Here is a 15017-nt window from a genome sequence, read left to right as displayed (position 1 = left end):
CCTGGGTGACAAAGGGAGACCCTATGTCAAAAAAAATAAAAGATAGTAAAGATAGTGACACAGGACTAGTTAATAGCAGGAGTACAGCTGTGATTTCACAGCTCGCATAGAGTCATCACACTGCGCATCCGAGGTCAGTCCCTCAGGCAGCAGTGCTTGGCCCAGGATGCTGTCGCAGGCAGGGAGAGGCTGGCAGAACTCCTTCACAAAGTCGTCCTCTGAGGCTAGCAGCACCGCGTTCCAGGTGGCAGTGTCCAGCTCCCCGGCCGTGCCCCCATACTCCTTGGGGAGAATGTTTCGTGGAAGGCTTGTGTGGAGAGAGCTCAAGTCAGATCCATGGAGGAAGAACTAAGAGAATGAAATGAACACACATGTCCTTGGGTTAATCAGTCATTCAGAAATCACTTTCCTGGCAGGTGCTCAAATAACTATCTGATTAATGAAGAAAGGAAAGGTTAACGGCAACTCTACCCTTCCAGTTCCCCAGCCAAGAGAGCTTACAGTATCCTTAATTCTGTTTTCCTTACCACATACCCTGTTGGCTAGACTTTCAAAATACATCCAGGGCCAAGTGTGGTGGCTCACACTTGTAATCCCAGCACTTTGGATAGCCATGGCAGGAGGATCACTTAAGCCCAGGAGATCGAGACCAGCCTGCACAACACAGAACTCATCTCTACTTAAAAAGAAAAAGAAAAATCACAAAATTAGGTGGGCATGGTAGTGTGCGCCTGAGATGGGAGGATCGCCTGAGCCTAGGAGGTCAAGGCTGTGGTGAGCCGTGATGGTGCCACTGCACTCCAGCCTGGGTGACAGAGACTCCGACTCAAAAACAACAGCAACAACAAAACAAGCGCTGCATTGGTAAAGGTTCTAAACAGAATCTCTAGGTACCAAAAAGGGGTCACACCCAGGCACCACTAAATTAGTGGTCTGTAAACCGAGCTGTGCCTCAGAATGACCTAGAGAGTTTAAAAGCATAGATCCCTGGGTTCCGCCCAGAGCTAATGAATCAAAATCTTTAGGAACAGGGCCTAGGAATCCAGATTTGGATTTTAATTCCCTCTCTTGCAAATATGTGACTATTTCTATATGCTTCTTCCTTGAAAAATACATGAAGTCGAGTGCGGTGGCTCATCCCTGTAATTCCAGCACTTTGGGAGGCGGAAGCGAGTGAACTGCCTGAGACCAGGGGTTCATGATCAGCCCAGGCAACTTGTCGAGACCTCGTCTCTACATTAAATCAAGAAAAATTAGCCAGGTGTGGTGGTGCATGCCTGTAGTTCCAGCTACTTGGAAGGCTGAAGCAGAAGGATTGCCTGAGCCCAGCAGGTTGAGGCTGCAGTCACCGTGAGCATGCCTCTGCACTCCAGCCTAGGTGACAGAGTGAGACTCTGACTCAAAAAAAAAAAAGAAAAAGAAAAACACATGAAATGCAGGGCCCTGTTACTGGGGTGACCTCTTCTGGCCTAGGGAAGGAGGAGAATACACACCTCCCATTCCAACAGTAGTAAGGGGGCAGGCTCGGAGAGAAACGGCTCTTGTTCTGGGTCAGAAGGGAGAACTAGCTTTTAAAGCGTCATTTACCCCTCTTCAACAAGAGGTAAGGCTAAAAACTCACATAGTTCATGAGCCTTGACTTGCTCCACAAGCCTTACACAGTGAGACAACATGTTAGATAAAAGGAAGGCTTATGTAGCATTTTAAAATCTGAAGGTTCTGCAGACAAAAATGACCATTAACTCATTTATTTTTGGCTTTCAGGTTTTTTGAGAGGGTCTTGCTCTGTTGCCCAGGCTGGAGTACAATGGCATGATTATGGCTCACTGCAGCCTTGAATTTCTGGGCTCATGGGGTCCTCCTGCCTCAACCGCCCAAGGAGTTGAGCCATAGCTCTTTGAAGCTACCTGCTGGTGGCTACCTGTCACTCTTCTTTTCTTCCACGTCTTCGTACACATAAAGTGCAGTGTGGGTTCACGGTGCCCAAGTCAGGATACCACAAAGGCAAGTGACCATACAACAGAGAGGCGCTTACAAGAGTGATCCTGGCTCTGCTCTCTCTACTGGCAAATATCACAGTCTTATTAATTTCGTCTACCCTCACAGATAGGATTGTTCATTTATTGTATCTATAACACTATACTTCCAAATTAGCAGTCCTGGCAAAAATAATCAACTAAGTATTAGATGTCATAAATAAGTCAAGGGAGGAAAAAACAAATCTCTGAAGTCAACAGGATTAGCACTTACTCTGTTTGCGATTTTCTCCTTCAGAAATGGTTTGATGATGGCAAAAATGCCTTTAAATATTCGAGGCTCATTCACAACATGGACTGCCTTTATCCGAATGGGGAAGCCATCCTGTGGGGGAAGGGATGGAGTGTTAGACTATCTGCAGTGTCCTGCACCGGCCTCCCCCAGTTAAGTCTGCATCTTCAGCCCCAACATCAGCCTGGTCTAATCTGCATGGTCTCCTCAAGGACCGCTCATGTGGGGGCTACACAGGAAGATGAGCCTCAGGGACAGCCTTTCCTGTGACCTCAAACTGGGTTAGAAGAGAGGCAGGCAAGCACGTGGAGAGCTGCTCTTCCCATAGCAAAAATTGTCCAAGTCTACGTGGACCGACCTGGCAACAATCAGGCCTTCTAGATAAGTGTTGCCCATAGCTTATTACTCAGGATGTTACTAGATGTGATACAAAAAAGGGTTCCATGGCAGGTAAATAAGTTTGAATAGTATCATCGACTAAATATAATCAAATGGGTTTCCTTAACTGCAGCCCTTTTCAGAGCCTTTAATATGTAAACGTTTATGGTGAAATTCACAAGAAAGGGACATGCTATACCACATTTTCCAAATATACTTAACCCTGGAACATTTTTCCCCTCCAGGTGATCTTACAGCACTAGGAAAACGCTGATCTAAACTCTTTATCCTGACACTTGAATCTACATGGTTATTCGGCAGGGGCATCAAAAAAGTGCAAGCCGAGGAAAGCCAGAGTATTGGCTCAAAGCCAGAATTAAATTTATGATGATACCCAAATATGCATTGGCTTGATTAAAGAATTACCCTAGTGCACCATAGGGGCTCAAACACATCTGTGGAATTCAGTTATATACGGTGCCTCATTGTTCACAAGAGATAGCCCCCGTGTGGTGGGTCAGGATCAACAATCAATCAACACCTGTTACAGCTGTGAGCCTGGTAAGTTACATCTTCTCTAGGTCTGTTTCCCCATCTATCAGAAAGGAACAATAATTCTTGCCTGGCTTATCCCAGAGGATTCCTTGAAGGAGTGAATGGGTTCTGATGACTGTAAAAGTGCTCTGCAATCTGTTAAGCACTGTTCGGACATTGTTCTGACCAAGAGACAGTCCTACAGAGCTCCATGCCCTGGCACCACAAGGGCAGGAGGGCCTCCAACACCTTAGGCAGAAGAACGATTTCTCAGTTTTGTTTGTGAGAAAATTCCTCCTCCTCTCACTTCTGGACAAAAAAAGCAGAAAGCATTTCCCTGGTTTTTTGAACTCTTGCCCTAATACTGAAGTATTTTCTCCAGAAAGTACTAGAGATCCTGAGGAGAATGAATGGTAAACAGGACTTATACATTTCTTTCTGTGATGCTTTTGTGTTTTTCTGACTGCAGGAGTGGGCTGTGGAGTCTGCGTATCACATGCAACCAGCAGCAGATGAATAGTCCTGGGGAGAGCCCAGGTGACTACAGACAGGCACACGACAGACAGGGCCATACCTGGAGGATGCCAATCACCTTTTTGGCTATAAAAGGGCCAAAATGAGATGCTTTTGATAAGCTCACTCCTTTGTAGTCGGCAAGAATGACAATTCCATTCACCTGGGTTTCTTCAGACTGAATGAGTTTTTCCAGTGTCAAGTATATGGCTCGGATGTTTTCGGTGATTGGATAGTTGCTTGGTATCCATCTGTCTAAGGTCATAAGAGAAAGGCAGGATATTAAACATGAATATGAGTATGTGATCAGACAAAGGTTAGGTTCCCTTATAAAACTGCTGCTTCAAAATCGGGAAGAAAGGCATTCTGGTGGCCATGATTCTATTTAGGTTACTAAATGAAACACTTTAAGTGGCAGCTGATGTTTCTTATCCCAAACACAGCAGCACATTCTGAAATGGAAAGGCAATGGAGCGTTGAGGTGAAAAGCATGAGCTCTGAAGTCAGACACACCTGGGGCTTTGAATCTTGCTGGCTGTGTGACCTTGGGCAAGTTACTTCCTCACTCTGGGCCTCTGTCTCCTCATCAGTAGAAAAGATAACAGTATCCACCTTTGTGGACATCTGTGCTTTCCGCCATCAGATAGTTCCCCTCATCTTCATAACACCAACTTAATTTTCCTCAGAAAGCCCCTCCTTCCACTCTAGCTGTGCAGTCTTGATAGCACTGATTTGACCCCTAACTCCAGAGTGTGCAAGGGACTGGGGAGTGACTGGCCAAAGTGACATCAATCCTCCTGGTCAAGGTGTGTGATCTGAGTCAGGTCAAGCAGAACCAAAGAGACTCCATTTTGGGACTCAGCCCTTTGGAGAGAGCTTTCTCTTCCCTCTCATAGCTGTGACTCTGTGAGCCTAGGATTCAGGGGCCCTGCAAGGTGAGAGCTGGCCTGAGAAAGAAACCCACGCTGGGGCCAGCATGATAGAGACAGCATTCCAGTGCTGTAGAGTGAGCCCCAGAATCCAGCTGTGCCCACACTTCAGTCAGCTGAAGACTGAGTTCTCTTTTGATGTTCCAGCTAAGCTGAGTTGGCTTCCTGTCACTTGCCACCGAAAGAGCAGGTCCTGGCTCAGACACCACCTTCAGGAGAGGGGGCATTGTGAGGATGGAGCACAATGTTCCAGGAGACCCCTCATTTTTATTGTTAACCAGTATTGTCAAGAAAATCCCAACAAAATCTGTGTGTCCCTTTCTTAGAAAAATAAAGCTTCACGTTTGCCACCAATGAGATATGTAATATGTGTAAATTTTCTATGAAAAATCTTGGCCCAGCAATTGGGCCAGCTTGCTGTTGAATGTTGCCCTCTCAGTCACATGTCTCAAAAGAGCTTTGGAAAGGCAAAGCTGACACCCAGCTAAGAACAAATCCTCCTGTGTCTCTGCCTCTTCCTCCTAAAAAGTTGAGTCAGTGGGGGGGGGGGTTCCAGAGCTGCTCTAGATCCGAGGAAAAAGTTCATCTCACAAGCAAACCATACATGCCAAGGTGCAACCTGTATATGGTAATACCTGACTCTTGAAATATTCTTCTGAGTTGAGTACCGAGGAACAGTAGAAAACTCTGCTGACTAGTTTCTAGGTCTCTGGGTGCCCTGAGGTCTGTGCTGAATTGCTTATTTTTAAAAGAAACACCTTTAATTTTGGAAAGTGCCTAAAACAGCAGGTAGAGCTGTTCACACTGTGCCAGATACACAGCACAGGCTGAAGAGTATGGACTAGTCTCCAAGACTGGGGAATGACTAACGGCAGAGGGTCGTGCGTGGAGATGTCCGTTCCCCATCGGGCTTTCCTCCAAGAGGCGTCTGCGCATGAGCACAAGGGGGCTGGCGGCATATTCTCCACCCCCACCCAACCTCCTGGTTTGCTGGGAAGAACACTAGAACACTGCATCTTTCATTGTGCTGTCAGTTCTGGTCTGATGGAAGATGTTGAGGCTGGGGGTGGAGAGCAGAACATTCCTAAACTGATGATGCATTTGGTATCATGAAGAGAGCAGGATTAGTCATTATGTCTAAGCACTCTTTGGGGAGCACTTATAAATGCTCTTTTGGGAGAGGTGGCCAGGAGTTGCCCCCAATCGCAAACTGCCATGCCAAAAAAATATAACACGGTATCCCGATCTCTACCATGAAGTGCTAAGATCAAAACATTAATCCAGCGTGAATCCTGTCAGACTTAGCAGAGGAAAGGAAGAAAAGGCTGGAGGAGGCATGGACCTTTCAGGCCTCTGCCCAACCCACATCCTTTTGCTGATGCCTGGACATCAATCTATTCACAAAGGAAGGCCAGAAGGGTCCTGGCAGCCATGCATGTTTCCTATGACCAGGGGCAGATTCCTCAAGCCCACCAGAATCTCTTCCCCAGAAATCTGGAATCTGTAAAAGGGAATTTAATTGGGTGGTCAGGCAGACCTGAGAGCTGAGGAGTGCCAGAGCGAGCTGTGTGCACAGGGGTGCCAGAAGCCAGTCTACAGAAGAACAAGTAGGAAGAAGGTATGCAGAAGGCCCAGAGGACACACAACTGTCAGGCAGAGGTAGAGACAGGGAGATGCTGGCTCTTGGTCTGGGGCCTGGTTAATGGCTGCTGTACCTTCAGTCCTCTGTTCTGGAGACAAGCCTGACTCCTTAGACTAAACCCTTCCTTTGAAGTCTGTTTGAGTAGGTTTTTGTCATCTGCAATCAAAAGTCTCGACTCCAACAAGGAGGGGTGCAACAGGAACAGGAAAGGACAGACGCATCCCAGAGAGACCGCACACACACCCCACGCAGTCTAGGAAAATACCTGGGCGGATGCAGAGGACGTGGCAGCCACGGGGGTCAGTGTGGGGCAGTACGGTGAGGAACCCGGAGGCGAGGACATCTTTTAAGGCTGATGGCTTCAGGTTGTTGAAGACTTCGGGCCAGCTTCTCCTGCAGCTGTGGTAGTTGACCAGGAGCTGCAGGGCCCGGTCGTAATCAAACTTGCGGGCTCGGAGGAAGCGCAGCAGGAAGGCGTCGTCGAGGGACGTGCTCAGGTTCGGGTACTCCTTCCGCACCATGTCACGAAGGGCCTGCACATCCCGGAGTCTCCATTCCGGCTTCTCCTGAAGCTCTTCCCGGGCTTTGGTGACCAGATCTTCAGTCAGCGAGCACACGTAGCCAGGAGGCTCGGGGGGTGGCGGCAGGTCATTTTCGGAGAGTGAGGCCACGGAAGGGCTGGTTCGCAGAGAGTCACTTTCTTCTGACATTAGCTACCAGGATCCCTGCCAACATGGACGCCCCAAGTGAAGTTAAGAAATCTTAGTGTGCTCATTTCAAACCCCAAGGCATCATGACGCAGGGGATGGGAATATTTTGTCAAAGTCAAGTAACCTCAGAGCAGTGTTTCTCAGCCTGTGAAATGAACTGGATCTGAACCACACATGCAGGTCTGACCCCAGACTGATTGCAGTTAGTCTCCAGGGAGACACCCCAGAGGTCTAGGGTGCACCTAGTTGGACTCCCACCCCATCCACTGCTGCCAGAGTGACCAGGTCACTTCTCCAAATCTTAGGTTTGTCCACTCCGTTCCCTGCATTCCAACTTCAGCTCTACCCAGCTTCCTCCACTTCCTTCCAAAAGTGTCCTCTCCTGTCTTGTTTCCTCCGACTAGCATGCTCTTTCTCCAGTTCTTCACCTGACCAACACCGATTAAATGCCACTTCATTCATTCACAGTCCCTTCAAACACCATGGCCTTGCTTACACATGCATGATTAGGTGCCCAACCTACTCATCATTAAATAAGTGTTCATTTTAAAAGGCTGAGATTCCAACAGGTACTCTGATATGCTTACTGCTGGTGGGAGTACAAATTGAAGGCCTCCTTGGAGGGCAGTTTGTCAATATCAAAATTTAAAACTATATGCCCTTTGGGTCAGCAATTTCATTTCCAGGACAGATACTTGTATGTATATGCAAAACATGCAGACAGCCATTACAAGTATTGACTATAATGAGAAAAGACTGGGGCTGGGTGCGGTGGCTTCACACCTATAATTTCAGTGCTTTGGGAGGCTGCAGCAGGAGGGTCACTTGAGGCCAAGCATTCAAGACAAGACCTTGTCTTTGCAAAAAATTTTAAAATTAACCAGGTGTGGTGGCATGCACCTGTAGTCCTAACTATTCAGGAGTCTGAAGTGGAAGGATCACCTGAGCCCAGGAGTTGGGAGGCTGTGGTGAGCTTTGATCACACCACTGCATTCCAGCCTGGAAGACAGAACAAGATTCTATCTCAAAAAAAAAAAAACACCTTAGCTGCAGATCAAGAGACTGGTTAAATAATATTACCATAGGAATGGGGACATTCCTGTCCCCAGTGAGGCAGATCCTTATGAACTAATATGTTAAGAAAAAAAGCAAGTTGAAGGACAGTGTGAAGAAAGATAATCACATTTATATTTTTAAAATACCCACATATATGCTTACGAATGCACAACAAATTCCTGGAAGGAGATATAAGAAATTGTTACCAATGGTTACCTCTATGGAACAGAACTCGACAATGAGCATTTGAGAGACTTTTACCATACTGCTCAATTTTTTACAACATATTCAATTAACTTATCATGGTAGTCATGACAACGCTCTGGACGGATCTGCTGCTGCAAAAACATAACTGACAAATGGTCCCGCTGCTGTCCCTCTGAATCCACATCCAGGGGATGCCACACTTTCCACAGACCACTCCCAACCAGTGATCAGATGGGACATGGGACTCCTCTCACAGGCAACTTTGCTTGAGGATTCCCTGTTGGCCTGGCCAAACCTTTCTTGGGACTGCACTGCAGTGGGAGACACTTTCTGCCCAGGCCCATCATGGGGCCTAACCTGCATCACTGCTGAAGAATCTTCTGACCTCTCTGCTCCTTTTGCCTTTGTCCTTCACAGGTGCTGCTTCCAAACTGCACATCTAATCTTATCCTAGTGTCTGGTTCTTGGAAGACCTGAACTAAGGATATATACACAGTCATTATACACAGTCATTACAAGTATTGATTATAATGATAAAAGATTGGAGCTTGGTACAGTGGCTTCATACCTATAATTCCAATGCTTTGGGAGGCTGAGACAGGAGGTTCACTTAAGGCCAGGAGTTCACGACAAGCCTGGCAATATAGCGAGACCTCATCTCTGCACTTAACTGAATGAAACAAACAAACAAAACAGCTGCCCTAGATATTCCAGAAATAAAGTTACAGCAGGACCGCCCATCTCCAAGGCCCAAGCTCTTGTCCACAGGCTGTCACTGGCTCTCCAGCCCAAGTTGACCAAGGACAGCAGGGATCATCTCAGAGGTCCCTGCACATACCTTTGATGTCCTGACTGCACCTCGTTGGATTCCCGCCCCATTCACTGCTGCCAGAGTGACTAGGTCACTTTTCTAAAACTTAGGTCTGTCCACTCAATTTCCTGCATTCCAACTTCAGCTCTACCCAGCTTCCTCCACTTTCTTCCAGAAGTGTCCTCTCCTGTCCTGTGCACATCTTGTTTCCTCTGACTAGAATGCTTTTCCTCTAGTTCCTCACCTGACCAACACCGATTAAATGCCGCTTCATTCATTCAGCAAATATTGAGCGCTTATGATATATGAGACTCCCTCCTTAAGCTCTGATTAAATGCCACTTCAGTCATTCAACAAATATTGAGCACTTACAATATGCCCAACCCTCTTCTAGGTATTAGGAATATGGAAGTGAACCAAAAAATCCTTCCTTCATTGAGCTTAGACTCTAGTGGGGCAGAAAGACTATAAGCAAAATAAGCCATACGGTCTACTACATGGTGGTAAGTACCAGAAACAAAGCAAGGAAGGGGCTGGATGCACTTGGGGAGAGGGGTGAGGTGGTCAGGTAAGGCCTCACCCAAGTAATAGTTAATCAAAGACCAAAGAGGACAGGAAACAAGTCTTGCACATATGGGGAAGAACAAGTGAAAAGCCTGAAGCAAGAACATCTGAGGCCTTTTGAGGAACAGCAGAGAGGCCCGTGTGGCTCGAGCCAAAAGAGCAGGTAGAGAATATCAGGAGATGAACTCAAGAGTCTTCTGGGAGTCCCAAGGCCAGGGCTCTGTGGCCAGCAAGCACTATCACTTGGACTCTGAGTGAGGTGGGTGCCATGAAGGGTTTTGAGACAAGTGACATGACCTTATTTGTATTTTAAAAGGATCACTGTTTGGGTGCTGTGGCTCACGCCTGTTATCCCAATACTTTGGAAGGCTGAGGCGGGAGGACTGCTTGGGCCCGGGAGTTTAAGAACAGCCTGGGAAACATAGCAAGACTTCATCTCTTAAAAAAAAAAATCCATTGCTTTTCAGCCTTTTTGGCTAAGATCAAGTGTAGTTTTTTAAAAAATCCAAAAATTAGCCAGAGTAGTGGTGTGCACCTGTAGTCCCAGTTACTTGGGAGGCTAAGGCAGAAGGATTACCTGAGACCAAGAGGCTGAGGCTGCAGTAAGCCATGATCATACCTCTGCACCCCAGCCTGGACAACAGAGTGAGACCTCAACTCAAAAAACAAACAAAAAAAACAGATAAAAGGATTATTTTGCTGTCTTGAGAATGGACTGTAAGGAGCAGAGGACAGGAACAGAGACCATTTAGAAGCTATTGTGATCAAGTGATCATCCAGGCAAGAGACAATGGTGGCATGAAGCAGGCAGCCTTCACTGACCCCATGCTAGGTTAGGGGCCTCCCCCATGGGAGGTCTTTGGCATAGCACTTCTGCTCTGCTGTAATTGACTGGAGGCAATTTGAACAGCACGTCTGTCATGTTCATCACAAACCCGGCACCTAACATGGTGTCAGACACATATTCTGCACCCCATAAATATTTGTTGGATGAGCTGAATCTGCTTGGCAGAGGTATGATGAGCAAGGAATGGAACAACAAGCGTGGATCTTCCCACAGACATTACAAATGCCCAGAACCCCTACCTAGTGTTTACCTGGGAGATAAACTGCAGTGTCCACGAGCTACAGCTTCATCTCCAGGCCCGTCTTCAGCTTCGTTTCCCACCTCTCCCCATCCCAATGCACATTAAGTGCCAGCCAAAACAAACCAATGACCCATTATTCTCGGAACACCACGTACACTTCTGATATCCTCTACCTGTAATTTCCTCATTTGTTCCACCAGACAACTCATCATTTTCAAGGCCCAGCAGCAATGTCACCTCCTCTGTGAAGGCTTCCCTAAGTCCCTCAACTTGATTCCAGTTTCCCAGAGTACTGGGTTCCTATTTCTTTTAGAAACTGCAGTCCAGGATCATGGGTATTTACATAAAATTCCTGACTCTGATTCACCCATTCGAGTATCAAATAATTACTGATCACCTATCCTGCCAGACACTGTGCTCACAGGTACCGGGGACACAGCAGCAAACAATATAATTCTTTGCCTTATGACACTTAACATCATAGTGGAATGATGAAAAGATCGTGTGTACCTGAGCGTTCCACCATGTATCAAGCACTGTGCTAAGCTTCCTCCATTTTCTCGTTTAATCTTCCCAATACTTGGTGAGAGAATTATTACTGTTCCCATCATACAATGGGGGAAACTGTCCCCTAGAATATAAAGTCTACCAGGCCAGAGAACTTGCCGGCCATGTTCACTGTTACCCTCAGAGCCTGGCACATGGCAGTGCTCTGTAAATATCAGCGGAAGACAAGAGGTTAAGTGATGCGCCCACCCAAGGGCACACACCTAGGGAAGCAGAGCAAGAATGCGTCTGGCCCCACCCTGGCTCCTAATCTCTACCCTCCACCTGGAGCTTCACGTTCACTCTCCAGGGCCTTTGCAGGGTTCAGTCCCAGTCCGGTGAAGGAGTTGTTGGGTGGGCATATGGGTGGGATGCGAGCACCATTCGGAAGGGTGAAGCCGGAAACCCTCCCCACCTGGAGCCACCGTTCTGTGGAGCATCACCTTCTCTCCCCGCCCCACCCCCCAACAAGGGAGGGTCAGGAAGCCATCCTTTCTGGAGCCCTAGAGACCCCACATCCCGTCGACAACCTTCCGAGGCCCCCACTTCCGGTTGTCACCCCCTACCCAGGTGTCCCCATTTCCTGGGGTCTCTCGCTCCTCTGGTCCCCACTTCCGGTTATCCCTCCCTCTCAGGGGTCCTGCTCCTGGGCTCCCAGGGCACAGGGACGGGCTCTTGGGCACTCACCGGCCCGGCCGCGGGGCGGAGCGCGGGTCAATCAGCGGCGGGAGCCTCGTCCGGCAGCGCGCACAGAACCGACCCACACTCCCTGCCCGGCCGGCCCGGCCCTCGCGCCGGAAGTGACGTAACAGGGCGTGAGACGGCGGGTCGCCGCCCGGGAGCGCGCACGCGCAGCGTCTCGCCGCAGTGCCGCGTTCTGTCTCCACCTGGCGGTCAGGACTCCAGAGTCGTGGGACCTGGCGTGGTTGGGAGGAACTGGAATCCCGAGCAGTTTAGCAAACCCAGTTATAGATGGGGAAACTGAGGTCCAGAGGAGCAGGGAAAGAAGCTGCCATTTTCCCACGTGCCTGGTGTTTTACATCCGCTATCTCATTCAATACCCTTTATGCAATTCCCTGTTTCATGAAGGGGAAACTGGCCATCAATGCAGTCAAGGACTTAAAACCCAGACCAAAGGATTCGCATTATAGAATTCCTCCTTTTATAATTGATATCAGGACTGGCTGCACTAAAGGGGGAGATTCCAAACCAGGGGACGTCTGTCTCGTTAGCCGAGTGATCTTGGACAAGTCTCCATTCCTCTGTGAGCCTGGGTTTCCTCACCTGTAACATGATTCTTGCTCTGGATCCTGATTCAGTAATTACTTTTTTCCCACTTTGGAGTTCATGAAGTTACCTCCAGGCAAAGGCTTTACTAGCTCCCAACCCCCAACATTTTGTGCAACTGCAATTTAGACAAACCTCCTGGGTCCCTCTGTCAAGCACAGCGGAAACACTAAACCATTTTAGAAATTCTAGTCATCTAGGAGACTCTGAGCCCGAAGAGAGATTTTTTTTTTTTTTTTGAGTCGGAGTCTCAATCTATCCGCCCAGACTGGAGTGCAGTGGCCACTCCCGACCACCGCAGCCTCGACCTGCTGGGCTCCGGCGATCCTTCCGCCTCAGCCTTCCAAGTAGCCGGAATTACGGGCATGCGCTACCACGCCTGGCTGATTTTTTGATTTATTGTAGAGATGAGGTCTCGCTGCCCAGGCGGGTCTCGAACCCGCGGACTCAGGCAATCCACTCACCTCAGCCTCCCAAAGGCGAGGGATTACAGGCTCAGCCACTGAGCCTGGCTCAAAGAGGGATCTAAAGCAATCTCCTCCTTTCCCTATCCCGGGGCAAGAGAAGTCCTAGAGAAATGGGAAGTGATCCAATAGGGCCACCAGGGAGCTCGGCAGTTTCTGCCAGATGCTAGATTAGGGGGAGGGAAACTGTGAAGATAAGCCTGGAGGTTCTGAGTTTTGACTCCATTGTCAGCTTCATTATTTGTAGGGCTGACAGATAAAATATAGAACACTCAGTTACATGTGAATTTCAGATAAGCAACAATTTATTTTAAGTATAAATCTGTCCAAGCATAGACTTATACTTTAAAATTTGTTGTTTATCAGAAATTAAAATATAACTGAGTGTCCTGGCTTTTGTTTTGTTTGCTAAATAAATCTATGTATTAACAGCATAAATGTATTATCCTACAGTTCTGTAGGTCAGAAGTCTAAAATCAAGATGTTGGCAAGGTTATATTCTCTCTGGGAGCATCAGGAGGTATCCATTTTCCTTGCTCTTTTTCGGTTTGTAGCGGCCACCTGCATTTCTTGGCTCACAGCACCTTCTTTAAATCACTTCAACCCCTCACTTCTGTTGTCACATCTACTATTGACTCTGAGCCTCCTGCTTCCCTCTTCTTATAAGGACTCTTGTGATTACACTAGGCCCACATAGATAATCTGGGATAATCTTACCACCTCAGGAACCTTAAATTAATCACATCTATGAAATCCTTTTCATCACGTAAGGTGAAATATTCACAGATTTCAGAGATTAGCATGAGGACATTTTAGCAAGGGGGATGATATTTCAACCTACCCAAATCTGGCAACCCAAATCCTGACCATGTGACTTTGGCCAAGTCACTCAAACTCTCAAAGCTTGTAGTTCCCCATAAGCAAAAAGCTGATCAAATGAATTCAGGATTAAATGAATTCAGAGTATGGTGGCACACGCCTGTAATCCCAGCCTCTCAGGAGGCTAAGGCAGGAAGATTGCTTGAGCCCAAGAGTTGGAGGCCGCAGTGAGTTATGATCATGCCACTGGACAACAGAGTGAGAACTTGTCTCTAAAAAAAATAAAAATAATTTTTAAAAAATCACAAGAGAGGAAACAACTTTCCCCATGCTGGGCAGACAGTAAGTGCTTAATAAATGGCAACTCTTGTAACAAAGAGAAAGGAAACCCCTTTCCTCAACCCAAACCCAAGATTTACTGATGTCCTCAGAGCCCAGATTGCAATGCTAGGTGCTACCAGCAGGGGAGGAACCTGACCTCGAAGGCAGGGCAGAGCTGGGAGAGAATTCAGAGATGCCCCAGAAGTTCCTGCCCCAACCCTCAACTGAGGGCCATTATTTTTTGTTCCTGGTGTTACATTTTAGAGGACCAAGTTATTTCAGGATTAGAAGGTCTCAGATAAATAATGACACCCAAAATGCCTGTCTTTTGAGTGATATACCAGGGTCTGTGCTTGTGTGATCTCAATTGTGCCAGTGAACAGAGGCTAGGATTGTCTCATTTATAGATGAGGAAACTAAAATCCAGAAAGAGAAAATCACCTGTCAAAGGACCCAAGATATTCAATGAAACAGCTAGATTTGAACTCAAGTCTGTAAGACACCACAGTCTCAATTTTCACTTTGCCGTAAAGGTCATGTAGACCTGCCTATTTGTTTTTACAGGTTGGGCAACTAGTTCAGAGGACATAAAAGTGCCCACAATCACATAACAACGGAGTGTTGGAGCTGAGATTATTGACTTCTGCCTTCTTTTCTACCTGCCAAGGTGATGAAGTCTTTGCATGGATAATCTCATTTAATTGTCAATAACATAATCCTGAAGAAACGGTGACCAGCAGAAGCAGGGAGTAGAAAGCCATCGAGGAATCTACATTGGGCATCTTCTCTGTACCATGCATGAAAGCAGGTTCTCTCACAAACATATCTCCTCTGTCACTAACTATGTGATCATAAGCAGATAATCTCCCTGGGGCTCAGT

The 15017-nt window shown here is 47.4% G+C and overlaps 1 protein-coding gene across 4 annotated transcripts; it reads right to left on the bottom strand.

Moving 5' to 3' along the window:
• Positions 1-12039, bottom strand: TTPAL (alpha tocopherol transfer protein like). 4 transcript variants are annotated; one of them, XM_021713256.1, is made up of 6 exons: positions 11934-12037; positions 8237-8261; positions 6530-6989; positions 3755-3948; positions 2251-2361; positions 1-348 (listed from the first exon to the last, which is right to left on the bottom strand). In XM_021713256.1, exons 3-6 carry the CDS (start codon positions 6972-6974, stop codon positions 70-72), a joined length of 1029 nt encoding a protein of 342 aa, XP_021568931.1. In that variant the 5' UTR covers positions 6975-6989; positions 8237-8261; positions 11934-12037; the 3' UTR covers positions 1-69. The 4 variants fall into 4 exon arrangements, with proteins under 4 accessions (XP_021568931.1, XP_008058011.1, XP_021568932.1 ...); XM_008059820.2 differs by lacking the exon at positions 8237-8261 and having other exon boundaries at positions 11934-12039; XM_021713257.1 differs by lacking the exon at positions 8237-8261 and having other exon boundaries at positions 3857-3948; positions 11934-12039.
• Between the last annotated feature and the right edge of the window lie 2978 nt (positions 12040-15017).

Source organism: Carlito syrichta, unplaced genomic scaffold, assembly GCF_000164805.1.
Source record: "Carlito syrichta isolate Samal-C Ts95f unplaced genomic scaffold, Tarsius_syrichta-2.0.1 Scaffold304381, whole genome shotgun sequence".
Lineage (NCBI taxonomy): Eukaryota > Metazoa > Chordata > Mammalia > Primates > Tarsiidae > Carlito > Carlito syrichta.
Note: the sequence above shows the minus strand (reverse complement) of the source record. Positions and strands in the feature narration are given on the sequence as shown.